Here is a 27848-nt window from a genome sequence, read left to right on the forward strand (position 1 = left end):
GGACTAGAGTCCTCCTCCTGCAAAGAACATAAGCTGAAACATTAAAATAATGAGCCAATGGAAAACAATTTGCCAAGTTCTACAGGTTGCTTTTTCTTAAGAAACAAGGACAGAAGTTAAACAATGATTCATCTACACCAGTAAAGTAGAAAACATTAAGCAGCCTTTGCTATTTCATAAATACAGACCACTCTCAGTTTCTTTGAACTACAAGCAGCTACTGTTTTAGGCATGTCCAATGTGCACACAGCCATTGTTCCCAATCCGAAGTCACCCCAAAAGTTACAAAAATGTCACAAGGGGTAAAACGGGTATTTGCAGGCTTTTTCAGTGGTGTTTCAAATACAGTGGTACCTCGCAAGACGAATGCCCTGCAAGATGAATTTTTCGCAAGACGAATGCGTCGTGCGATCTGATGGTGACTCGCAAGACGAATTCGTTTTGTGAAAAATTCGTCTTGTGAATCGTGGTTTCCCATAGGAATGCATTGAAATTTAATTAATGCGTTCCTGTGGGCAAAAAAAGAAATTTCAGTGCATTCCTATGGGAAACCGCGATTCGCAAGACGTTTTTTTTGCAAAACGAATTGACTCGCGGAATGAATTAAATTTGTCTTGTGAGGCACCACTGCATATGCGATTTCACTTCAAGGTGTGGTGCCTGGGAATGTAACCCCTGCGAAAATTGGGAGTTGCCTGTAGTCAAAAGATGTATTGAATGTACTGGACTGCTGTAAATTGGATAAACTGTAAACTGTGATATTATTGTAAAAAAATTCCTTCAGTAGCACCTTAAAGACCAACTAAGTTTATATTTTGGTATGAGCTTTCGTGTGCATGCACACTTCTTCAGATACACTTCTTCGTGTATCTGAAGAAGTGTGCATGCACACGAAAGCTCATACCAAAATATAAACTTAGTTGGTCTTTAAGGTGCTATTGAAGGAATTTTTTTATTTTGCTTCGACCCAGACCAACACGGCTACCTACCTGTAACTGTGATATTATTGGAAAACCTTCCAATAGTATGGTCCTTCTCAGTAGTTGGACTGATTAGAAATCGTCACCTCTGGTCCTTCATAGATTTTGAGATTTCCTGAAATCGGAGGATTTACTTACATTGATGATAGCATCTGTCTGAACATAATCCATGTCAGAATCCTTCAAGCCAAGCTCTTTGCCATCCCGCTGGGCTGTACTGACAATCCCTGTTGTCACTGTGTTCTGCAAAGCAAAGGGACTCCCAATGGCCACAACAAATTCACCCGGCCTCAGATCACCAGACAGGCCGATGGCAAGGACAGGCAATTTTTTCTAGGAGATAAAGACAGTGGGTGCATTTGAGCAGAGGAAAGCAAACCATAGCATTCACAGAATTTTTTTTAGTAATGTATCAGAACTAGGGACAGGGTAGAACTATGAAGAACTATGAAGCTCATGGGGTGACTTTGGACTAAGTCTGCACTACTCAAGGCAAGCTACTGTACTGGGTTCCCAGGAGCCAAGCCCTGTGGCCTTACGCTCTGCACCACCCATACCAGGGCCGGCCCTACGGCAAGGCTGGGTGGCGCAGGGCCGCCAGGGGGGCGCTGCACTGAGCGCAGCGCCCGCCAGACAGCCACGCTGGAAAACGGGGCTGGGGGGGGCGCCGGAGGGATCTTCGCGCCAGGGCGCCAGATATGTTTAAGATGGCCCCGACCCATACTGTGTGACCAGGGTGGATTTGATTTAAATCAAACTGATTTAAATCATGATTTAAATCACGATTTAAATCACTAGTCAGTAAGGCTTGATTTAAATCATAGTCGATTTAAATCACATGAAAAACTTAAATACTGTCCACTCCAAACAATCAGAAAAATATTGTTTCTATTCTATTCACTGAACTTCTTGAAACTTAGCACTGAAGGGGTTGTTTCTGTATTCATAGGTTTGTAGAACAATAGGATTAAGGTCTTTTTCTCAACTCTGTTCATGTTATAACATTTTTGCTGTGAAGAAGAGGCATGTGATCTCTGTTGAGTCAAATTCAGTTTTGAGAACTGCAAAAGTAAACCAAGCATCTGTGATAATATATTGTAGGCAGAGAATCTGCCCAATAATCTTACAAAAACCTCTGGAAGAGCATGACATTGTGAATGGATTAATGGCATTTATTTACCCCAAAAAATAAACATATTGTCACGGTGGCCAGAGAAGGCTACTTCAGAGTAACGACTCTACACAGCTCTGCATTTTATCTTTTATTGGTGCTGAGTATTTACAGTGCTAATGGCAGTGCTATTTACAAAGACACATCTGTTCAGCTTGAATCAGAACCTCCAAGTGGCTTTTGGCGCGTCTTGCGCCAGCATAACAACTTGGGGAGACCCATCCTCTTCCCCCGACGCTTTCTGCGAAGTTCCGGAGTTGGGGGGACTGGCCTGCCCCCCTTCCTTCCCCCTTCCTGTCCCACCTGGGACGATGGCTCTTCTACCCTGCCAGAGCCTTGGACACCACTTCCTGTTTCCCCACTTGAGCTGGAGCTTTCCCTCTTTTCAGCCTCGCTCGGGGCTGGGCTGGAACTCAGGAGGGGAGGGGCTTCGCGATATCCCTTGCCCCTCACATCCACCCCCCTCCCAGGCCCCCCTTCTCCCCTCCCTAGAGGCTGCACGGGTGTTGGTGGTGACTGAAAGCCTAAAAACTCCGTGCTGTCTGAGCCGGTTGGTGTGAACACCTCCCCCCAGTCCCGTTGGCCCCCTCCTTCCTCCTGGGAAGAGGGGAAGCCCAAAAAGTCCGTGGCCTCAGAGCTGGTGGGGGTGAAAATCTGCTGCCAGTCCACCTCTTCTCCTGACTGAATGGACCTCGGAGATGCCCATATCTCCTCCTCCGTGTCCTCAAACTCTGCTTCCCATCTCCATGGCGAACTGCTTTCCCCCTCCTGTGCTTCCTCCTCCTCCCACTCCCGTTCCATGTGCCAGGGCTTGGGCCTGTGTGGGAAGAGGGCGTGGAATTCTTCCACTAAGAATTCCTCTTGTATCTGGGTGGCTGGGACCCATTCATTTTGGGATGGCGGGGCGTCCTCCCATGCCATGAGGTACTCCAGGCCCCCCACCCCCCTTCGTGAATCAAGGATGGCCGTTGCTTCATTGAGTGGCTCTCTGCCTCCACTCTCCCCCCCTCCCTCGGGGGTCTGTGCGCTGCCTCGGAACCTGCTACTTTCCCTGTACGGAGACAGCAGCGATCTATGAAACACTGGGTGCACCCTCATGTCCTCTGGCAGTGCCAGCCTGTATGCCACCGGGTTTACCTGCTGCGTGACCGTGAAGGGGCCCAACCTTCTGGGTGCCAGCTTCTTGCACCTCCCTCTGGTGAGAAGGCCCTCCGAGGACAACCAAACCTTGTCCCCCACCCTGATGACCTCCCCCGGTCGCCTGTGGCGATCTGCCCCCTTCTTGTACGCTTCTTTGGCCCTCTCCAAGTGTTCTCTGAGCTGCTGGTGCACCGTCTCCAGTTCCTCTGCCCAATCCTCTGCCTGTGGGCCCTCCTCCTCCTCCTCCCCCTCCCTCTCCGGGAAAGATCTGAGGTCGCGCCCATAGTTGGCCTTAAATGGCGACACCCCTGTGGAGAGGTGCACCGCATTGTTGTAGGCAAATTCTGCCAGTGGCAGGCGATCCACCCAGTCCGTTTGCCGCTGGCTGACGTAGCACCTCAGGTACTGCTGCAGAATGGCGTTGACCCCCTCCGCCTGTCCATTGGTCTGCGGGTGCCGAGCCGTCGACAAGCTGACCTCCACCTGCAGGAGGTTCATGAGCCGCCGCCAGAACCTGGAAACAAATTGGCGGCCTCGATCCGAGATAACTCTTAAAGGTAATCCATGCAGTCTGAATACGTGGTCAACAAACAGTTTGGCTGTCTCTTCTGCAGAGACCGCCCTGGCACACGGTATAAAATGGCACATTTTGGACATGAGGTCCACCACCACCAACACTGCGGTCTTGCCCCTGGATGACGGCAGGTCTGTGATGAAGTCCATGGACACTACTTCCCACGGCCTGTGCGGTGTGGCTAATGGCTCCAGCAACCCTGCTGGTGGTGCTCTGACCACCTTTGCTCGCTGGCATATGTCACAGCCCCTTACATAGTCCCGAACATCTTCCCGCACCCCTGGCCACCAGAAGTGTCTCATGACTAGGTGAGTGGTTTTGTCCCTTCCAAAATGACCCGCCGTCGGGTTGTCGTGCATCTGCTTGAGGACCTTACCTCTGAGCTGGTTGGTGGGCAGGTACAGGGCTCCCCTGTAAAAAAGCAACCCCCTCCTTTCCTCAAAGTCTTTTGCCTGCTCCCTCCCCCCTCGCAGCTCTCTGAAGATGCGGGTGGCAAACTCATCTGCTGCCGTCAGTGCTGTGAGTTCTGCCTCGCTCACCACTGCTGCTCCGCAGGACCATGCTGACGGGGGGAAAATGTGCCTGGGTGCTGGTGGCAACTCCTCCTCCATGTACTCTGGCTTGCGGGATAGGGCATCCGCCCTGACATTCTGTTCCCCCGGTATGTAGTGGATGGAGAAGTTGAAGTGCGAGAAGAACTCTGCCCACCGTATCTGCCGCTGGTTGAGCACCCTGGCCGTTCTCCAGAACTCCAGGTTCTTGTGGTCCGTGCACACCTGAATGGGGTGCTTGGCGCCCACCAGGAAGTGTCTCCAGTGCTGGAACGCAGAGTGGATCGCGAGAAGCTCCTTATCAAACACCGTGTAGTTGCGCTCCGGCTGGGTCAGCTTTCTGGAGAAGAAGGCACAGGGTCTCCACTCTCTGTTGGCGTCCAGTTGCAGCAAAATGGTGCCCACAGCTCTGTCTGAAGCATCTGTCTCCACGCGCAGGGGCGCATCCTGCACCACGTGGAACAAGTTCTGGTCTGAGGCGAACACCCTCTTGAGGCTTTCGAACGCTGCTTGCGCCTCTGGTGTCCATCTGAACTTCTGCTTGCCTCTCAGGCAGTCCGTGATGGGAGCCGTTACACGTGAGAAGTTCTTGATGAACTTCCTGTAGAAGTTGGCGAAGCCTAGTAGGCGTTGGGCATCTTTGCGCGTTCTGGGGCTGTGCCAGTCCAGGATGGCCTGCACCTTGTCCTTGTCCATCGCTAGCCCCTTGTCTGACAGCTTGTAGCCCAGGAAGTCCACTTCCCTGGTGTGAAACTTGCACTTCTCTAGCTTCACATACAGGTGGTTCTCCTTCAGGCGCTGCAACACCTCCCTGACATCCTTCACATGCTGCTCGGGGTCATTGGAGTATATAATGATGTCATCTAGGAATACCAAGCAGTTCTTGAAGAGGAGGGACCCCAGGACGTGGTGCATGAAGGCCTGGAAGCATGCTGAGCCTCCTTGCAAACCGAAGGGCATCACCAGATATTCAAAAGAGCCCAGAGGCGTGAACATCGTGGTCTTCCACTCATCGCCTTCCCGGATCCTGATCAAGTTGTACGCCCCCCTCAGGTCGAGCTTGGTGAAGATCTTGCCCCTGCGTGCCGCTGTCAGCAGATCATCCACTCTGGGCATTGGGAAAGCCACCGGTTCCGTCATGCTATTGAGCCGTCTAAAATCCACCACCAGGCGGCGCTGTTGCGTGTCTTTCTTGTCCACCCAGAAGACCGGGCCGCCCCCTGCTGCCTTGCTTTCTCTGATGAACCCCCTCTTGAGGTTCTTGTCGATGAACTCCCGCAGATCCTCCAGTTCCTGATCTGACATGGAGTACAGCTTGGCGGGGGGTAGCGTGGCCCCTGGCACCAGGTTGATCTGACAGTCAAAGGACCTGTGGGGGGGTAGGTGGTCGGACTCCGCTTCGCTGAAGACCTCCTGCAGGTCCCAGTACGGTTTGGGTATTGCCTCCCCCCCTTGACGTGCATGGTGGCCACCGTGGCTATGGGAGGCCCCTCCCCTGGTTGGCGCTGCATGCAATGTTCTAGACAAAAGTCCGATCCAAACGTGATGCATCTCTGGTGCCAACTGATGGAGGGGTCATGGCGCGCCAGCCAGCTCATGCCCAAGACGATGGGGGGGGGGGGTCTGAGATGGTGGTGACGTTGCATGCCAGTGTCTCTGAGTGTCGCCCCACCGTCATTCTCATGGGGGGGGGGGTCTGGTGGGTGATGGCCCCTCCCAGCAACTCCCTGCCGTCTATGGTGGAGACGTGCAGGGGGAAATCCAGCTGCAGAAGTTGGATCTGGTGTGCTTCTGCAAAGTTTCTCGAGAAGAAGTTCGCTGACGCCCCCGAATCGATTAACGCGAGGACCGTCAGGGAATAGCCATTTGGGAGCGTTAGCGTCACTTCTAGAACCACCCCTGCTCTGGGGGGGGGGGGTGGGCTGGCGCTGCTCCTCGCTGTGCGGGTGGGTGGGCTGGGGCTGTTGTTTGCCGATTGCGCCTGGCTGCTGCCCCTTGTCTCCTGCAGCCAGGCTGTCTCGTTTCCCTGCTGTGGTGCTACGTCAGTGGGGGAGGGCACAACCGTTCCTGCCTTTCCTTGCCACTCCCTGCGGTGTGGGCAGTCTCTGACGCGATGCTGGGGGGAGTTGCAGAGAAAGCAATTCCCGCCTCTTCCCTCCTTGCGTCTTGGCGCCGCCGGGGTTTGAAAAGCCCCCGCGCGCGCTCCTCCGATCTCCATCGGTTCCGGCTCTGAGCTTGGTCTGGGCGGGACTAGGGGTGGGCCCTGGGGTGGGGTTTGGTGATGAGGTCTGTCCTGGGAGCGTGGGAACCAAGGTTTTGCTGCGCGCATCGTTTGTTTGTCATTCCATCTGGATTCCTGTCTCACCCCCACCGCTAGCGCCGCTTTGCTTAACTCATCCATAGTCCGTGGTTTAGGACCTCTCGCCAGCTCATCCTTAACGTCTGAGTGCAACCCCAGGTCGAAGGCTGATTTCACTTGCTCACTGTGCAGATCCCACCCCAGTTTGTGCACTAGCATGGTGAACCTCGCCCAGTAGTCCCGAACTGTCGATTTTCCTTGTGTTAAGTTATGAAGCTCTTCTTTTGTGGCTTCCATTTCAGAGTCACTCGCATACATTATTTTTAAAGCTTCTAAGAACAGTTTTGCGTTCTTCATGCAATCATTTTTTTGCGCGATGAGCGGTCTGACCCATTCTCTGGCGGCCCCCGTCAAATGTTCTATGATAAAGGAGACTCTGTGCGCGTCATCTGGGAATTCTGCCGCATGCAGTTCCAGCGCATAATTTATTTCTGTCTCAAAGCCTAAGTACTCTCTCGGGTCGCCGCTAAACTTGGTGACTAGGGTCTGTCCCCTCCTCACTTGGACTAGCTGGGGCTGGGGCACCCCCCCACCTCTCGCAGCTTTTTCCTCATCCAGCTTTTTCTGTAACTCCACCACCATCACCCTTAGTTGCTTCTCAGTTTCATCTTTCGCTCTCACCTGCTCTGCCAGCTTGTTCAGCTCCTCCCGCGTTCCTCGCGCTTCCTCCTGAGCGGCAAGTAATTGCTGGTGTGCCTGCGCTGTCAGGTTCTGTAATTTCTGTAATTCCTGTGCTGCGGCTTCGGCCTCCAGCCTCCACTGCTCAGCGTCTTGCGCACTCATCGCGGCCGCTCCAAAGTAGCCAGAAAGACTTGGAGGTTGCTGTCACGGTGGCTGGAGAAGGCTACTTCAGAGTAACGACTCTACACAGCTCTGCATTTTATCTTTTATTGGTGCTGAGTATTTACAGTGCTAATGGCAGTGCTATTTACAAAGACACATCTGTTCAGCTTGAATCAGAACCTCCAAGTGGCTTTTGGCGCGTCTTGCGCCAGCATAACAACTTGGGGAGACCCATCCTCTTCCCCCGACGCTTTCTGCGAAGTTCCGGAGTTGGGGGGACTGGCCTGCCCCCCTTCCTTCCCCCTTCCTGTCCCACCTGGGACGATGGCTCTTCTACCCTGCCAGAGCCTTGGACACCACTTCCTGTTTCCCCACTTGAGCTGGAGCTTTCCCTCTTTTCAGCCTCGCTCGGGGCTGGGCTGGAACTCAGGAGGGGAGGGGCTTCGCGATATCCCTTGCCCCTCACACATATACAACCTTATTCTACATAATTAAAAAACTAATCTTTATTTCATGATGGAATAACCTTTGGATGGTAATATATTTTCCTCAAAAAGCATTTTATTTTAAAAAATCCGATTTAAATCAAAAAAATCGATTTAAATCAAAAAAATCCGATTTAAATCAAAAAAATCCGATTTAAATCAAAAAAATCCGATTTTTTTTATTTTTTTTTAAAAATCATTGATTTTTATCCACCCTGTGTGTGACTGCCACAAGCTTTGCTTTTCAAGGCCGCAGAACTAGTCCTGACACCTGACTGACAACTCTGTAAACTGACCCCAAGGACCAGGGCCTCAGGAACCACCAGGCCCCAGCTCTATCTCCTTTCCCAGCAACTGTTGCTTTTGGAACTTGACCTTATGCCCACCTTGAACACTCCAAGATCTGGGGATGTATCGGTGCAGAAATGTTAGCAAAATGTAGAAAATTGCATAAAGACCACCAGGACACCAACATTCGGTTTTCAGTCCAATTCTCAACTTTAAACTAGAGATGCCACTGAAAATAGTAACTCCCAGGTTCATGTTATGAATTGTGGCTGCTCCCCTCACATACAAGATGACCATTACAACCCCCACCCCACCCCAATTTCCCCATGGCTCAGTTTTTACTGGCAATCAAGCCAGGGAAGAACTCAATTGCACTCTCTTACCCACCATGAAGGTGGGGAGAAACCTCCCTCCCTCCTTCCCCACCCCACCTGTACTCCTCCCAGCACTGCTCTGTCAATCCCAAAGACTGTTGGGGAATATTGTTTGCAGTGCTCCTGACATCTAAACAGAGGCTTATGGGCGGGGTGAGCAGATGCCATTGTACTCCCAATCAGGGATGGGATGGGAATTAATTCCAACTGGTTTGGAATAATTTATGCTATTTACCAGTATCTTTTGAAGTAAAGGGAGTTTCTCAGCTTTTTCCAAGCTGCTTCATGAAGTAATTGCGGGTGGTGTTGGTAAATCTATCATGAATTTAAACTTTATTTCTTTGTGTCTTTCATAATGAACTGAAAGAAACTATGAAAGAACTGGAAACTATAATGAACTGAAAGAAACTATGAAAGAACTATGAAAGAACTGGAGTTCAGAAATCAACCAGGGTTTCCCTTTTCCTCTTGCTTCCAACATCTTGTCAGGAAATACAGTCATCGCACCATCTATGATTTATGTTTTAGGCGTTTCGGAGTGCACGTTCATCTACAAATCTGTTCTCAATCTAAATCGCTTGAAAGAAACTTGGCAAAATGTAAGAAATTTCCATTTGTGGAATGTTTCACTTGTGATGCATTTGATGCCTATTAAGATAAGATCCAAGAGGAGAAGCACCCCCTGCCCCAATCCACTTTAACCCTGCTAAAATCACTACCTTCTTAGGGAAAAACTAGTTGTTACAAGAGACACAAACGCAGCTCTTTCCTGAGCATCTATTCTGATTCGTTTGCTGTCCTCGAACTGTTATCTCACACTTTTGCTGCCTTTCCCCATCACTCTCCTTCCTAACAAAAAGTGTGGGTATTTTTTAAAAGTGGATTTGTTGCACCAGAGTACTTTAATGCACTTTATTCGTGAAAACTGTAATTTCAGGTATGTGACTGAATCCTTGCCATAAAACAGTGAGAGTCTAAAGCAGGCATCCCCGAATTGCGGCCCTCCAGATGTTTTGGCCTACAACTCCCATGATCCCTAGCTAACAGGACCAGTGGTCGGGGAAGATGGGATTGTAGTCCAAAACATCTGGAGGGCCAAAGTCTGGGGATGCCTGGTCTAAAGGCAACTATGGAGTGTAAGCAGCCTCAGGTTTCAATGCAAAGAGCATTCATCAAATATTGAGCACACTTCCTTTCCCCTCCTTACCCATGGATTAATCTTTATTGTCGCTATATCAGATTTCTTATCAATGTCTTTGATTGTTGCATCGTATGTATCTCCATTCTGCAGCTGGATTTTCAATCGTTGTCGCCCGGTGACTGTGGAGCTGCTTGACACCACATGGGCGTTGGTTACAATTAAACCTGCATCTGACACAATAAACCCAGATCCACTGGAAAGAGGAACATTCCGGCCAAACAGAGGATGCCTGAAAAAAATGTCACCTCTTAATCAATGAACCTCACCAAGAAAAAATAAGCAGTGATCTGCACCCTTTTCCCAGAAACAAATACTGTAGAGGGCAGTGCCTCTTCTCCACAGAAATGGCTAGGATTACAGAGCTGCTAAAAGGTAATAACATAAGCGACCCATAAAATGCTGTAGAAATCACAGCACATGCCCCACAACAAGCATTCAGACACTATACAGTACTAGTGATGGTCCTTCGCCAGACAGCCTTCAGGAGCAACCCATCTTTAAGCATCCGCCTGCAACAGCAGCTACAGCTTATATGTCCAAACAAAAGTCAGCCATAATCAGGTTAATTCCCAATTCCTTTTTCTTCTCGTATCCCAAGGCGAAACTACATATGATGTGGGAGATCGGTGGTTTTACCTGATCCTGTTTTATTATGTATTATATTGGGTGTGTGTGTGTGTGTTTTAATGTTTGTTTTACCATCCACTTTATCTTAAAAGGTGGGATATGGTTTCAAACAAATGAAGATCTTACAATGCCCTTTTACTTTTGTAAAAACACCTTCAAGGGGTTCCTAATTTGAACTGAGGATAAAGTCTGGGAGTTGAGTTCCTCCCCCTGTACCATCTCTGGTTGGTATTAGCTACTGAGAAGAAAACATGCAAGTACAATGAGCAAATGCTTGTTTTTTTTCCTCCATGGCTGACGGCGACATTTGGGGGGGGGGGTGTTGAGTGATTTGCACTGGAGAACTGGTTTGGAGGGGAAATGAGTTAAACGACCCTCAACACTATGGGATCATCTGCCCACTTTCAGGAAAATAAAAAGAAATTGGGTGATTCAGTCCCAGAACTCCTGTGTCATGTTGTGCTGTTTGGCCCTGCAACTTAAGATGAATTCATGAGTACTGCAGAAACAAAATGGCTGCCTGGAAGATTCCCAAGGAGAGGAGGCTGTGGACTCAAAAAGGTTGAAAACCTCTGCTGATAAAATTGCCAGGGTTGCTCTTGTGCCTTAGGCTCACTTAGTGTAATGAATTTTAATACCAATTACGGTATATCAAGTGGCAGCTCCTACCTGAGGAAACTGAGCTAGATTTTGAATCTTCTCTACAAAAATATCAGTGCTCTGGCATCCACCTTTTAAAATGAGACGTTTTTCTGCTATTCTCCATTTTGTAAATTCACCCTCAGGTAACAGTGAGTAAAGTGAACACCCCCCATTTCCTCTGCCATCAGGTTTCCTGAGGTACAAGAGGCAGAGCTAAAGTCGCCACAAGTGAGTTGATCTAATGGGCACTACAAACAGATGGTGGGTGATTAAATGCACCAAAACAGTAACCACCCAATACTGGAAAGATTTTCTATGGAAATCTATGGAAACTAAAGTTTTAGGGCCATCCACCCTTGCTGGTAAAATCCAGACTTTCATTGTTCTGTTTGTCACCTGCGAGTCCGTACTTGTGCACATTGTATACATATTTTATTTTGGAACCTTCTCCAGAAAACCCATGTTTCTTCATCCACTCCTTGGTTCTGCACAGGTCAATTCTGCTGCCTCCAGCTCCATCCAATTGGCTAGCCAGGCCTGAGCATGCAGTGCAATTTTTGTGTGTGTTGCCAACAGTATTCTGCTCTAAATCGGACATCCTGGACATGTTCAAAATCCACCTCAACAGAACGGTTGAATGAGCACAAGCTAGAGAAGGAAATCAAAAGAAATCTAGGAAATCTACCATAAACCCGCCCCTGCCCCAGGGGCGTAGCCAGGATGAAATTCAGGGGGGGCAAGGGGCGGGGCCAAGGGGCGGGGAGAGGGGCCACAGTGGGGCAAGGAAAGCTCCCTTCTCCCTTGCCAGCTTTCCCTCCTCCCGCCCCAGCGATCGCGGAGGGGGAGGAGGGGATCGGAGCAGCCCGAAATCGGGCTGCTCCGACTCCCTCCTCCCCCTCCTTGAACGGCAGGGGCGAGGGGGCGCCAGGATCAGCCCGAAATCGGGCTGCTCCGACTCCCTCCTCCCCCTCCGCGATCGGCAGGGGCGAGGGGGCGCCAGGATCAGCCCGAAATCGGGCTGCTCCGACTCCCTCCTCCCCCTCAGCGATCGGCAGGGGCGAGGGGGGCCAGGATCAGCCCGAAATCGGGCTGCTCCGACTCCCTCCTCCCCCTCCGCGATCGGCAGGGGCGAGGGGGCGCCAGGATCAGCCCGAAATCGGGCTGCTCTGACTCCCTCCTCCCCCTCCGCGATCGGCAGGGGCGAGGGGAGCCAGGATCAGCCCGAAATCGGGCTGCTCCGACTCCCTCCTCCCCCTCCGCGATCGGCAGGGGCGAGGGGGAGCCAGGATCAGCCCGAAATCGGGCTGCTCCAATCCCCTCCTCCCCCTCTGCAATCGCTGGGGCAGGTAGAGGGAAAGCCCCAGAGCCGCGTAAAGCGGTTGCCTGGCTTTCCCTCCGCCCGCCCCACAGCCAGCCAGGGAGAAGGGAGACGCCACCGGGCGGGCAGCGGGGCAGGCTGGCCAGCGGCCCTGCTTCTAGGGGGGCAATTGCCCCCTCCTGCCCCCCCTGCCTACGCCCATGCCCTGCCCCCAGCCACCAGGAGTCAAATCCCCAATGGTGGCAAAGTAGTGTTGCGCTTTCCTCTTGCCATCAAAACGAGGTATGTACTTGCACAGCATTTTTACTTTTAATCATAAATGCCAGCAGCTTACCTTAAGAAAAGTTCTATATGTACAACTGCTGGTGCAATCTTCTCCACCACATCTGCAATGAAGTTAAACTTATACCTTGGGCTGTTTGGCTGTTGATGATCTATACTAGCAAAGATAAAAGGAAGTGTTATTAAGAAACTAGAAATCAATAGGGATTTTGCTTATTTCTACATAATATGAATGTGTTACGCCCCTGTCCCATTTTTGGGCCACTTCCAGATCCGTGGTGATGAGCATGTGGACGGTCAGCCATCAAAATGGCCACGTCCTGTATTTAATTTTGTCTCAGCTCTTCAGAATCGAGCAAATAATAATTTTTAATTTAAGGTGTGAAAAAACAACATAAATCTAAAGGCCTTTTCCCCCTGGAAGCTGTTTGGTTAGTTTCCCAGAGAAACAAAAATTGTCCCTGTATTTTGTTTGTTTGTCATTCTGCATGAGTACATCATCATTACAGGAAATGTAAAAATTGTAATTAGAAATAAATAAGTTTCCAGAAGTACTTGGTGGGGGAGGAATATTATTTTCTTTTAAAATGTTATGTTTTTGTTTTGCTTCTCTACAAGAGCACATCAAATACTCCAACATTAGGAAGAGGTTTTAAACTTTTTTAAAAATATTATTTATTCTGGACTAGTGGTTCTTCTTTTTAACAGTTTAACATCTCATTTCCTGAGACATGAGTCAAAATTATTCTTTTATTCCATGCTGAACCTGTTGTGCTGAAACTTGCTTTTTAAAAAAATATCTTCAAAGAAAATAAATGAAGGAAGCAGATTCTGAAGGGGATGGACAAATTCCATTGTCAACATTTCAAAAAGTTTTCTTTACTTGCCAGAGGTCAACTTTATAACTTACAGCGCAAGTTCGATTTTAGAAGCTGGATTTTAGAATTTATATTAACGTTTAAATTTCTTATTTATTAATAAGTATATGCTGCTCCATGCTTTGGGCTTTGGCTCTCAGTAAGTATATATTTCAAGCTGCTATGTGTGTTTTCCCATCACCTTTTAATTTCCCAACACCCATTTCCTTTCTATGCATATTTATTGTGATTCCAAATCCTCCATCGAAGTTACTCCTCATTAAACAATCAAAAAAGGCCTTTTATACATTCAGCCACCATTCATACTTCTACACCCTGCCAGGCACACCAGAGGTTTAAAGTGCATGTGACCCACACAAATTAGATTTTCCCGGGTGTGCTTTTGTGCACGCATGAGCATTCAATTGCTTAAGCCTTTCTGTCCTCACTGGTGAGATGAGCTGCATTTATTTGCACCATGTGGCGTTGTCCTCTCCCCTCAATTGGTATTTCCCCACCCACCATAACTTCTGGAAACCTGAGGTCAATTGTGGGCATATTTGTTTAACTGTGCACAGCCAATTCTTTTCCATTTTTGAAATACAAGTTTTCCATTATACCAGACTTGCACAAAGGACCACCTCTCCCCATATGAACTGACCCAGACCTGGCGGTAATCATTTGAGGCCCTTCTTCATGTGCCTCCAACACATGTGGCCCAGAGAGTGGCAACACGAAAAAGGGCCTTTTCTGCAGTGGCTCCCTGTTTGTGAAATGCTCTCCCCAGGGAGGCTCGTCTGGGTCTGGCACTTTCACTACATATCTTTAGGCACCAGGCAAAAACAATCCTCTTCACCCAAGCCTTTGGCTGATTCTATGTCCTTTTACATGTGTGTGGGGTAGTGTTTTGTTGTTGTTGTTGTTGTCCTTTTACATGTGTGTGGGGTAGTGTTTCTTTCTTGTTGTTGTTGTTCCTATTGTAGCCTTATTATGGTATGTATTTTGTGTTTTCATTTTGGAGTCTTATGCTGTAAACCACCCTCTGATCTTGGGTTGAAAGGCAGTATATAAATTTATTTAATAATGATGATAACAATAAAAGTGTTGCAAGGTCCACTGTGAGCATATTTGTTTACCTGTGTGGGTGGGCAATTTATATATATATACAGTGGTACCTTTGGGTTAAACCACAGAGTCTAGGGCTTGCTGATCAGAAGGTCGGTGGTTCGAATCCCTGCAACGGGGTGAGCTCCCGTTGCTCGGTCCCAGCTCCTGCCCACATAGCAGTTCGAAAGTGCAAGTAGATAAATAGGGACCGCTCCGGCGGGAAGGTAAACGGCGTTTCCGTGCGCTGCTCTGATTCGCCAGAAGCAGCTTTGTCATGCTGGCCACAAGACCCGGAAGCTGTCTGCGGACAAACGCTGGCTCCCTCGGCCTATAGAACGAGATGAGCGCCGCAACCCCAGAGTCGGACACGACTGGACCTGATGGTCAGGGGCCCCTTTACCCTTTACCTTTTTACCTCGGTTTATGAACACAATTGGTTCCGGAAGTCTGTTCATAAACTGAAGTGTTCATAAACTGAAGCGAACTTTCCCATTGAAAGTAATGGAAAGTGGATTAATCCGTTCCAGATGGGTCCACGGCGTTCGTAAACCGAAAATTCATAAACCGAGGTGTTCATAAACCGAGGTTCCACTTTATATATATATATGGTTTTTGAGATACAAGTTTTGTGATACAGCACACTTATGCAAAACAGCAGGTTGTTTTATATAAAATATGTGTTGCTCTCAGCCCACCAGCAGCCCACTGAGGAATGTCGTGATAAATGGCATCCAGCAAAACATCAGCACAGCAGTGTAGCTAGCTGCCTGGCTGCCCGGGGGGCGGGGTGTCCGTTGCGCACATGCGTCATGTGTCATGATGCATGAATCACGACGCGTGGCGCATGCACACACAAGAGGCATGCAACACGGCGCCGCGGCAAACCCCGCGAGCAAGCCGCAGAGTGAGGCAGTCTCGGTTGCACCGGGGCTTCTCCATGGCGGCGGCCGCGTCGTGCAGCAGCAGGGGCCGTCGGAGGTGGTCAGCCCGGTCCAGCCTGCTGCCCCCCGCCCAGCCTGCTGCCCGGGGCGGCACACCCCCCTGCCCCTATTACAATGGCACTGCATTAGCACACAGGTTAAACCCCCTCCCTCACACACAACAGGTACTCTTCAATATGTCCACAGTTGGGTAAGATGAAATTATATGTTGCTTCCCCCTTATCTGTGGATCAGGGAAATCCAAATTAAATGAATCCATTTTAAACTGCTGTGTGTATGCAGCCTAAGATAATGGCTTTTTTTCTCCCTTTGGCAACCTTCAAATATTGTGTACTGTTAAGAGACTCTGTCTCTGCATTACTAAGTGGCTATAATTTACTGGGTTAAACAGTTCTTCTTCAAGAACAAAAAGATCACAGCCCATTGTGCACATGTTTTCATGACTGAGCCACAGGATTATGAAATGCTGTTTTTTAAATTTTCAAATGGTATTACTCGTACACACAGAAAACCAAAGTAAACATTCTGAAACTGTCTGAAACTTGCAGAAAACAACCGGAAAAGAAAATAATGTTGTTGTTTGAGTGTATTTCTAGCAGATTATGTGGGTTTTCTGGGGGAAACTGAATGGAAAGTTTTCACCTAAAAAACTTTCCACTGTCCTAAAAACAAGGAGATCTGATTTAGCATGTTTGACTTAAGTCTCTAAAAACAAAAACTTTAAAAGTGTGTCATGTAAATTTTACATACTATTTGAAAATGTTACCCAATTGCCAAAAATAGTTCAACTGGAGTTTCTGATTTGAGAAAAAAAACCCAACAATCCCACTTAAAGAGCAATCCTATACCCTAGTTACACCAGGAGGCAGGATATGGGGGGAGGTAAGCAACTATTATGCCAAAAAAAATAGCTGCTGCCAAATCCTACTAAAATAGCATTTTAGAAGAGAAGGCATTGATTATTTAATTTCTATACTGCTTAATATGTTTAAAACATCTCTAAGCGGTGTACTAAAAACTTAAAAAAGCAACAGACAACTTAAATATTACAAAATTACACCGTTACATATTAAAATGTTCCAATAATGCAAAGTGGCTAATATATATAAATCAATATCAATTCATTTTCCTTCTGACACATGCTCCCTCTCAATCTCCGAGTTCTCACCCAGGATCCAAACAAAAACTCTGCTCACCCACAAAAGTCTCATAACAAGAAGAGTTATGGAAACAACAGACATCAACCTAGTCTCTAGACTTGCTTCCCTAGTGCCCCTTGGCCCTTTCTCAACCATGGGTCCCCAGATGTAGTTGGACTACATCTCCCATCATTCCTAGCCAGCATGGCCAGTGGTCAGGGGTGATGGGAGTTGAAGTTCAAGAACATTTGGGGGCCCAAGGTTGAGAAAGGCAGATCTGGAGAGTGTGCTGGTGAAATCACTCACATGCATGGAGAGAGGTTGATGAAGGACACATCACAGCACCTCCAAGCCATCAGCTCCAGTGACACAAGCAGCACCAACATAAGACCACAGGAGTCTCTGTGGTCCATTTTGGAGCATAATACACAAAGGGAAAGGAGGAGAGATGCCACCACACAGCACCCAAAACATGTATCTAGAGACCCACTTCTTAATGTTTCACCCTATCTCGAAATGGTGATAGTGTTGTTTGTGGTAAGTGTTGCTGGTGTGACCCACTTTAGATCAGTCTGTGACCCAGTAGTGGGTCCCACCTTACCAGCTGAAGAACCGGGAATTACAATTTGTGCCACTGCCAAGAGTTGTTCATGGCACGTCTTAGTTTGTTGTTGCAGCTTTGATTTAATGCTACCCAAGGCATTTGAAGTGAACCGCAAAATGGGTTTGTCCCCCTGCCAGGGAAGAAGGGGTGAGTGACAATCTAGATCAGGAGCAAGTGGGGAATAATGCTCTGCATTAGGAACAAGAGTGGGAGGAGACCAGCAGTGCCTCCTCTTTGCCAAAAGGTCACTGTAGAGGTGGCATGGGTGGGGGGCTGCCAAGGAGGTGACAGATCCGGCCTCCGAGAAGTGTGCCACAACTGCCACTGGCATTCCTTGGAGGCCAGATCTGCTGCCCTTGTGGATCCTGCCACCCAAGCTGGGTGGGCCCACCCGCCCTGAGTAACATGCAGTTTGACCCTAACTAGATTCGTTTGGCATGATGCACTACAAAGGGAACTGAAAAGGGTTCAGCTGACAGAAGGAACCATGTCAGAACAAAACGTTCTTGAGATGTGGAACGCCCTCCCACCAGAGGTCAAAGAGAACAACAACTACCAGACCTTTAGAAGGCATCTCAAGGCAGCCCTGTTTAGGGAAGCTTTTAAATGTTTGATGGATTTATGTATTTTAATATTTTGTTGGAAGCCGCCCAGAGTGGCTGGGGGAACCTGGCCAGATGGGCGGGGTATAAATAATATATTATTATTATTATTATTATTATTATTATTATTAATGCTGCCAGTAGTACATGCGCCCCCACTGGAGAGAGAAGTTAATGGAGTGCATAAAATCCTTCCAATTTCCCTGCTGTGCTGTTATTATATGGAGAGGTTGCTCCAAATTGGTTCTTTTACCACGTTGGCGCGTGGCACAAATCAATACCGTTTTTGTCTTTTAATGGAATAGAGCATTGCCTTCTCCAGAAGAATGCCCCGTCAGGAAGAGCGCACTGCCATAAAAAGCTTGCCTGTCTCTTTTGCCTACGGTGGTTGGCTCAATAAGAAAGCTGAAGGCGGAACGATGCAAGTTGTGCATCGAGTGCATACTCACACACACACCTTTTGCACTGCTATTCTCTCTGGTGGAACGGGTGTTGCAGGTTTCTGAAGCGCCACAAAAGCATACAAAACCTGTTCGGCAGAGCAGAGTGAGATCACAGCGACCACCACCCACACTGGAGCAATGACAGCTGACATGCCGCCTTCAAAGTCCTGGGTCTAAAGCTCCGACCCCCTGCGTATTTCTCTCTTGCAGTAACAAGCGGATCAGGAGCATGACCCGGAGGGTCTATGACCCTCTGGGGGCTGAAGGCGACCCTGGCAGCCCCCCTACTACGACTAAGCGGCTGCTCTCCCTTCGGGCCAAAGGGCGGCGGGTTCTCCGCTTCGCCCTCACTTCTTACTCGTTTCCTTGCCCAGGCCGACTGGAACCGTGTCGGACTCGCCTCGGCGCTCTCCCACGGGCGGGCAGCGCGTGATTTTGCGGGTCTGCCGTTCCCGGCGGCCCGCGCGGGGGTCCCTGTGGCTCTTACCGGCTCCGCAGGCGCCCTTCTGGACCTGCACGACGGGCGGCAGCCCCTGCTGCAGAGCCTGGCGCTCGGCGCTCTTGAGGCGGCACCCATTGGCGTACGTCCTGCCGTCGCTGCCGCACACCGGCGCGCGGAGCTTGCACTGGCACACGCCCCGGCCCTGGCTCTGGCCCGCGGCAGCGGGGAAGCGGCACGTGAGGTCGTCTCCGCACGGCGGGTCCTCGGGGCGGCCGCACGCCTCGCCCTCGCCCGCCGCGCACACCAAGCAGCAGTTGCAGCCGTCGGGCACGTAGCCGCTGGGGCAGCCGGGGCTCGGGCACCGCGACACGTCGCAGCGCGCCGGGCACCGTGCGCCCCAGCCGCGCGCCAGCAGCGCCAGCAGCAACACCAGCGCCCTCATCGCCAGCGGCCCCGCGCCAGCCCCGCTCGCCGCCGCCCAAGGCGCCGTCCCGGCAGCAGCGCGACGCCGAGTCCCGCCCCACGAGCCAATCAGGCCGAGAGCGCCGCCGCGGAAAGGGCGGGAAGGCCGGCGGGAAGGCGGTGCGCGCTGGCGCGGAGCTCTCGCCTCGGCGCTGCAGCCCCGGTGACCGCGGAGGCGAAACACAACACGCAGCGAGCGAGGCGGCTTCGCCGGGCTGGCTGCTGCTGCTGGTGGTGGTGGTGCCGAAGGAGGCGCGGAGCGAGCCGCGGGTGGTAAAAAGGACGCCCTCGAGGCTACGTCGGGAAACTGACTGACGCGGCTCTTCCCCGCTAACCGCTTGCCAAGGAGCGCAGCGCCAGCTGGAGGCTCAGAAAGGGGCGGCCAGGGCTGCGCGTGAAGGGTCGCCTGCTTTCGGAACGCGGACGGACTCACCCCTCCCCGCCCTCACAAGCCTGAGCGCCATCATCTCTTTTTAGAAATGAGCTCCTGCCTGCCCTACTTCCCGTGACAACAGGCGAAGAGTACGGCCTTCACACAGTTACAACTTGCAGTGCTTCCATGCCAAACAACTTTCATCTGCAGCAATGCAAATGCGCTGTGGAACATGAGACGGCGTTCGATACAAAAGAGAAAAACGATGCAGAAAGGCACGGGATGGAAGCACAAATTTGCAAAGGTCCGCAATCCGCATGTCAAAGAATAAGGTGGCTGGAAATGGCGACGGCGGGAGAGCAGCAAGTTCTGCGGCTGTATGCAAAAACAAACGACGGTCGGGTGTCTGCCACCACAGTGTAAACAAGATCTAGTTCAAATATGTTCCCAATGTCTCATTGTTGCAACTGCTGCCCTTGTTTCTGCTGTGCCTGAAGCAAGGGCGTAGCCAGGATCAAAACTAGGGGGGGGGGCAAGCCATGATCGTTCAGGGGCGGGGCCAAGGCACGGAAGGGGAGGGGCCATGAAGTGGGCGGGGCTAAAGGGCCAGCGGGCCTGATGACATCGTGGCGGTGGCAGCAGCGGCCACCTTGTGCTTCTGGGGCTGGCAGCGTTGGCGGCTACCCTGCTTGGCTGGAGAGGACGGGAGTGTCGGGCAGGCGACACTCCCCCCAATTACTGGTAAATACCGTATTTGAAAGAGTCATCCCCCCATGTTGATGGGCTTTCTATGTGGGGCTTATCTGCGCCCCCCCGTATTTTATTAAGGATGGAAGAGGGAGGGAAGGAAGGAAGAAATAGAGAGAGGGATAACTCATATTTGTGGGTGCCTCTGGGCGACGCTGTGATGCTGGAACTCTGCATGTACAGGAGCCTTGTAAGCAGCTTTCTCTCTGCTTGATTTACAGCAGGCACGTCCAACAGGTAGATTGTGATCTACCAGTAGATCACTGGATGTCTGTGGTAGATCACTGGTAGGTCACTGGCACCCCTAAAAAAAGCTCACCCAAAATTTTCCTCCTCCCTCAAAAAAGTTGAACTATGACCTGAAGCCCTAAACAAAAATGGGCCTCCCTCCCTCCTAAAAGAAGCTCAACAAGTTTGACCTAAACCCCAAAAAACAGGGCTTCCCTTCCTTTAAAAAAAACTCAACAGCTTTGACCTGAACCCCCCAAAAGGGGGTAGATCACCCCCAGTTTTAAACTCTGAGTAGATCAGAGTCTCTTGGGAGGTGGCCACCCCTGATTTACAGTATACAGATGCAGGAGGAGGGGCAGACTGGAACACCAATGCTTTTTATAAACATCACTGTGTCTGTCAAAGCTACAGCCCCCCCTTTCTTATTCACTTCCTTTTAGCCTTGCAGAGCCACCTTAGTCAAATTGAATCCTCTGAGTCTGCACCCTCATTAAATCGCCAATAGAACTCTTAATGCTCCTGAATGCTCATTAACAACTCCCACTTAAGAACAATAGGGTGAAATGGTCAGCTATCGAATCTTGCCTGGGGATATATGCTCCATTGTCTTAACTGCTTAACTACTGGTAGCCACTTTGCTTTATTTATTTGATGTGTTTTTGTTACTGCTGTGTCTCCCCCCCCCCAGCAAGCGGAGACTTAGCTGCTCTTGCTAAAGCAAAGCCCTTTCCACTTCAGTTTTTGGAGGGGAAAAGTGCTGGTTATGGTCTGTAAAATACATTAATTTTTTTGCTTCTAGGGGGGGGCAGCTGCCCCCTCCTGCCCCCCCTGCCTACGCCCGTGGCCTGAAGCACCAGACAGTGAACCTCCTTGTAATGATTCTTGCTATACTTCGCTTCCTTGCAGGAGAGTGTTGCTTATTAGTTGCCACCCAGTTCCCCCTGAGCAGGTGGTCTCCCCAAGGCAAAAAAGAAGGGTACTTCCCTTAACCTTATTCTCTGCTGGTACTACAGTTACCTGTACTTGCTTCTGGGTTTTTTCTTCTCCACATTTTGGTGACAGTGAACAGCAGTGATTCTGTGTATCATGTGGCTGACTAGCAATGAAGGATTACTGGCCCTACTTAGAGTAGATCCATTGAAATTAATAGGCCTAAATTATTCACATCCATTCATTTCAATGGGTCTATTTTGAGAAGGACTAGTATTGGATACAACTCAATGGAATTATATTTCAGACTGAAGTTGCTGTTATGGAATCATCTTATTAAATGCAAACACAGATTCCTCACTCTGTGCATGCTCAAGCATTTCCTTATGAGGCTGGCTCATAATTCTGAATCATGTCTTCCCCCTGCTCAACTTAAACTCAGGCTTAGGCTATGTTATGCTTTGATTGGGTTGATGGTGACTAGCATATTTTCCTGCTCAGTATGCCACTTGGCATATGCCTTGTCTTTACATCTTCATTTAACAAAAGAATTCTCCAGAGGATCTGGAGGACCATAAAAAGACAATCCATGTTATTAGCCAACTCATTCTTATGCATTTAGCCCCATCATAGTTTCAAACAAAGTCATGTTTATTTAGGTGGGCAAATGAGGTCGCCCAAAAGTGCTGTGGACAGGGCCCCACACACCCAAAAGCCACCAGTGCAAAAAATATGTGTATACTGTAATTGATTTTGCAGCTTTCCATTGTTCTGAGTCAAGTGAACCTGACATCCTCAGGGATCACAGCAATTTCTGTAATCTCTGCTGGCCAGATTGATGGTTCTGAGACTGACAGAATCTATATGGCAATGCAAGCATTACTGAGATTAAACATGCCCTCGTTCTCTGCTGTTTCCCCACACTTCTGGTTCAGAGCTAGAGTGTGAAAGCAGGTTTGTGCTTTTGGTGGGGGAAGTACTGTCATCACAGACCTTTAGGAAATACTATAACTATAAATGCAAACCTGTTTCTAATTATTAGAGTCACTCCAACCCTCCCTCCATTCTCAAGGGAATGCAAGTTTTGTGAGAGAGCTGAATATTCTCTCTTCCAATGTGCATCTACCTGCAGGTTTGTACCAAGAGGAGAGAAAATGTTGTAACTATTACACCTCCTTGCCTTGTTGTTTTGTAATAAGGAAAGGCAGCAGACTTCAGCACAGAGCAGGCCCAGGACATTTTGCTGCCCTGGGAAACATGGATATGCAGCCTCCAGTTGTTCTCTTGATTCCCGTAGCTCAGCCAGTTTTTTTGCATAAGCTACCTCAGGAATTCATTTGCAGCTTGCATTCTCCATATCACAAATGTCGTGGCATTTATTGATTTCTAGGGTTTACTCTAATCCAGGCATCCCCAAACTGCGGCCCTCCAGATGTTTTGGCCTACAACTCCCATGATCCCTAGCTAACAGGACCAGTGGTCAGGGAAGATGGGAATTGTAGTCCAAAACATCTGGATGCCTGCTAATCTATAACACCATCACTCCCTTAGCAAACAAAAAACAAAAAAACTAAACAAAAAAAACCAGTTTTCCATAACTGGCCAGCAGATTTACTAAAAGCAAAGAATACCACAGTGGCACATTTTAAAACACAATAACAGTTCATCTTCAAGCGATCTCCAGCTTCCTGGATTCCTCCAAGCCTCCCAGTAATTCCTTTGCATGCATTCTCCATATCAGAAATAACTAAAATAACATTTATTAATTTATAGGATTTACCCTAAATCTAGAACAATACTTAGCTGTTGGTTAATTCACACAGGTGATATAAGGAGGGACAAGGGTTTTTTAGAGTCATGTTATCATTTCCATCTTATATAGGAGAATGTGAAAATTTTGTTTGCTAGAGATGAGATTCAAGGATGATGAGAATCTTCAGGGAGTCAAAAATGTAGGCACAGTGGACCCGCAGGTTACGTTACCTTTGGGTAACGTAATTTTTGGGTTGCGAACACGGCAAACCCAGAAGTGCATACTTCTGGGTTTCACCGCATGTGCAGAAGCACTCTGCGCGCCGCACACATGAGCAGATGCGCTCTATTGCACCGTGCACGCAGAAGCAGCACCTCTAGATGCGGACGTTTTGGGGTATGTACGGACTCCCGGAACAAATTAAGTTCGTATCCAAAGGGTCCACTGCAACTGGATTTCACTAGAGTCATTGCATGACCGTGCTGCAGCCAGAATAAATTCTCATGCTCTAGCCTTTAAGTTGCATGCTCAGAATGTTTGTTGCTCATGTGCACGCAACTGGAGCAATTTGCACAAAATCATAAGATCTAAAATAAAGATATGAAAAATAATATCAATAACAGCAGCAATCCCCACCAAACTATGCCCCCTAAATAATACCCCAGCCCAGTAGTCCTGTTCAGCAGCCTCAGCTTTTGTAGCTGGAGTCAGTCCCATGTGGGAAAGGCCTGCAAGGCAGGGAGCTGGTCTTTCAAGGCTCACAGGACCTTGGGGAAGGAGATACCTGCTGGCAGCAAGAGGCATCTCTTTCTTTCAGAATAGAATAAATGAGCTGAGCAGTCCCAGCCAGTGCATCTGTGTGTGCTGCTGCTGCCGCTATCATGCACAAGCACAACCCTTCTTTCTTCTTCTTGGCTCACAACCATGGCATACTTGAAACTGTTGCACACACTCTCTGACTTCATCCCAATGCCATTTCCTGCAGCACGCTGCTTGTTTACTCTCCCTGGCTTGGCTTTAATGCTTGGTGCTGGGTTTTAACCTCCAAGCCTCTCTGACTTAGAATCTTAAACAGGAGCGTCTCCATCAAAAGCTCCACGGAATTTATGTGCACTTTGAAACAGTTTGTGAAATAATTAAAAGTTCAGAAAATAGCAATGGGAAAGATCCATTAAGCAAACAGAGAAATATCTCACACTCGGGTCATAACTCATTTCTGAGCCTCCAGCTAACTTTGATTTTCTGTCTCAATGTAATAGATCCTTCATCTAATGATGGTAAGAAGCTTTAGAAGTTCATGAAGGAATAGCCTCTTCCCCCTCCCCCCGGCCATGATGTCTCGCCACTTGAAAGAGCTGTGTCCCAGGTTGCCCTAGACGGAGAATGTCCACACTGACAGACAAAAATCTTTCTGGTAGGTGGGAGTTTTTCTTGTGTCAGCGGTTCCATTTCAGTAGTTTCCCGAGGACGAAAGGTGCAGGGAGGATTACGGAGTATGAAGATATCATCATAATTGCACATGAGTTTGATTTATATGGTGAGAGCGACCACAAGGACTGTAGCAAGGCAAAACTCACCCAACACAAACACCTCTCAGAAGATCAGAGTGATAGTTGTTCCCTGGGTGAGTGAGTGAATGAATACAGGCAAGTACTTACCACTTACCACAGAAGCGGATTTAGGGAATCGCAGCCAGTTATAGAATCATAGAATCATAGAGTTAGAAGAGAACACAAGGGCCATCCAGTCCAACCCCATGCCAAGCAGGAAACACCATCAAAGCATTCCTGACAGATGGCTGTCAAGCCTCTGCTTAAAGACCTCCAAAGAAGGAGACTCCACCACACTCCTTGGCAGCAAATTCCACTGTCGAACAGCTCTTACTGTCAGGAAGTTCTTCCTAATGTTTAGGTGGAATCTTCTTTCTTGTAGTTTGAATCCATTGCTCCGTGTCCGCTTCTTTGGAGCAGCAGAAAACAACCTTTTCCCCTCCTGTATATGACATCCTTTTATATATTTGAACATGGCTATCATATTACCCCTTAACCTTATCTTCTCCAGGCTAAACATACCCAGTTCCCTAAGCCGTTCCTCATAAGGCATCGTTTCCAGGCCTTTGAAAATTTTAGTTGCCCTCCTCTGGACATGTTCCAGCTTGTCAGTATCCTTGAACTGTGGTGTCCAGAACTGGACACAGTACTCCAGGTGAGGTCTGACCAGAGCAGAATACAGTGGTACTATTACTTCCCTTGATCTAGATGCTATACTCCTATTGATGCAGCCCAGAATTGCATTGGCTTTTTTAGCTGCTGCATCACACTGTTGACTCGTCAAGTTTTCGTACTGCTCTCAAGCCAGGTGTCACCCATCCTGTATTTGTGCCTTTCATTTTTTATTTTTTATTTTGCCCAAGTGTAGTACTTTACATTTCTCCTTGTTAAAATTGATCTTGTTTGCTTTGGCCCAGTTGTCTAATCTGTTAAGGTCATTTTGAAGTGTGATCCTGTCCTCTGGGGTATTAGCCACCCCTCCCAATTTGGTGTCATCTGCAAACTTGCTCAGGATGCCCTCAAGCCCACCAGCCAAGTCGTTTATAAAGATGTTGAATAAGACTGGGCCCAAGACAGAACCCTGTGGCACCCCACTAGTCACTTCTCTCCAGGATGAAGAGGAGCCATTGATGAGCACCCTTTGGGTTCAGTCAGTCAGCCAGTTACAAATCCATTGAATGGTAGCATTGTCTAGCCAGCATTTTGGCAGCTTCATTACAAGAATATCATGGGGTACCTTGTCAAAGGCTTTGCTGAAATCAAGATAGGCTATATCCACAGCATTCCCTTCATCTACCAGGCTTGTAATTCTGTCAAAAAATGAGATCAGATTAGTCTGACATGACTTATTTTTCAGAAACCCATGCTGACTTTTATCCTGCCCTGGGCGCCAAACTATGTGGCAAATGCAAAGAAGCCTTATCACTTGATAGCTACACCACCACCATCTTAACTCTCCTTGAGAAAGCATGGGGGAGTCAGTGTGGTGTAGTGGTTAGAAGAGCCCCCTGTCTGTGACTATCTAGCAATCATGCATTTGTGATTTGGCTGCAGATCTTCCCACACAAGGAAGGAAGTGTCCACCACCTTCTGAGGGAGCCTGTTCCACTGTCAAGCAGCTCTTAACCTCAGAAAGCTTTCCCTTATCTTTCAACAGAATCTCCATTCTTGTTACTTGAATCTATTGGTTCGGGTCCTCCCCTCCAGAGCAGGAGAAAACAAGCTTGCTCCCTCTTCCATGGAACAGCCCTTGAGATATTTGACTCCTCTCAGTCTCCTCTTCTTAAACATATCCAACTCTCTTGGAGCATCTAAAATGCCTTGCTAAGGACTTTTCAGGCACTGCTAATCAGCTGTGCCTACAAATTCCTTTCTGGCCTGCCAGGCCAAAGTCACAAGCAATCCCATCCCCAGATACAAGTATGGACCCACCGGACAAGAAGCGTCAGGATTCTGCCAGCAAATGTGGATCAGCCTTCTGGCAAATAAAGCATTACCGGTACTTGTGTCAAATTCCTCCTAATGACATTTAAGGCAAGGAGTAGAGCTCTTCTACTTTGCATTGACTCTTTGGGTCATCATTTGGGTGCAAACCTTTCTGACACCATCTTGGGACTCAGAGTTCTGCAAAGGGTTCAGTTAATCTGTTTTGCTCTCTTTCCCTAGGTTCACTCTACTATCTATTCAAACAACGTGAGATGCCTATGAACTTCCATTGTGCATTAGATAGGCCACTCTTAGTGGACAGAAAGCTGAGAGAGTTGACCAGGGCAATTCTATGGATGTCTACTCAGAAGTCCCATTCAGTTCAGTGTGACTTTCTTGAAGGTAAGTAATCATAGGATTACAGCCCTGACATATTTTCACAGACACATATTCTGACATGTTTGAGTTTCTTTGCAGATAGCACCCATCAGCTATGAGCTCAACGTAACACTGTGTGCCTAAAACAGCTTTCTTCATAAATCTTAGTGGGAGGAACTGAATATCTGAGGAGGTAAGTCAGACTTTGGAATTCCTACTTCAAGTGCAGATGTTGGTGTCAGATGAAGTGACCATATCAGTCTCTGGAAGAAAGGAAGAGGAAACCAACAATAGCCTAGCCAAAACTATTTCCCCTTAACAAAAACTAGCAGAAGCCTAAATCACGTACTGTTCTGTTATAGAGAATTTTGTTTGTTCAGCTGTATGTTTATGAGGAACGGCTTAGGGAGCTGGGTATGTTTAGCCTGGAGAAGAGAAGGTTAAGGGGGGGGTTTGGGCTGGGTGTTCATCAGTATGCAGATGACACCCAGCTCTACCTCTCTTTCAAATCAGAACCAGTGAAGGCGGTGAAGGTCCTGTGTGAGTGCCTGGAGGCAGTTGGAGGATGGATGGCGGCTAACTGATTGA

The 27848-nt window shown here is 48.7% G+C and overlaps 1 protein-coding gene and 1 long non-coding RNA gene across 3 annotated transcripts in view; one reads left to right on the top strand and one right to left on the bottom strand.

The window, feature by feature from the left end:
- HTRA3 (HtrA serine peptidase 3) overlaps nt 1-19417 on the bottom strand; it is a 33109-nt gene extending 13692 nt beyond the window's left edge. For both annotated transcript variants that reach the window (XM_060279055.1, XM_035113591.2), the window contains exons 1-4: nt 18956-19417; nt 12828-12927; nt 9913-10135; nt 1119-1313 (exon numbers count right to left, since the gene is read on the bottom strand). In XM_060279055.1, the coding sequence (XP_060135038.1) occupies nt 1119-1313; nt 9913-10135; nt 12828-12927; nt 18956-19352 (915 nt within the window). In that variant the 5' untranslated portion in view covers nt 19353-19417. The remainder of the gene's footprint in view (nt 1-1118; nt 1314-9912; nt 10136-12827; nt 12928-18955) is intronic.
- Nucleotides 19418-20342: 925 nt separating this feature from the next.
- Nucleotides 20343-27700, top strand: LOC132592661 (uncharacterized). Its single transcript, XR_009558195.1, has 3 exons — nt 20343-20486; nt 24666-24820; nt 27123-27700. It is a non-coding gene; the product is annotated as an uncharacterized LOC132592661 (long non-coding RNA).
- Nucleotides 27701-27848: the final 148 nt, after the last annotated feature.

The sequence above is a fragment of the Zootoca vivipara genome, chromosome 9, assembly GCF_963506605.1.
Source record: "Zootoca vivipara chromosome 9, rZooViv1.1, whole genome shotgun sequence".
Taxonomy (NCBI): domain Eukaryota; kingdom Metazoa; phylum Chordata; class Lepidosauria; order Squamata; family Lacertidae; genus Zootoca; species Zootoca vivipara.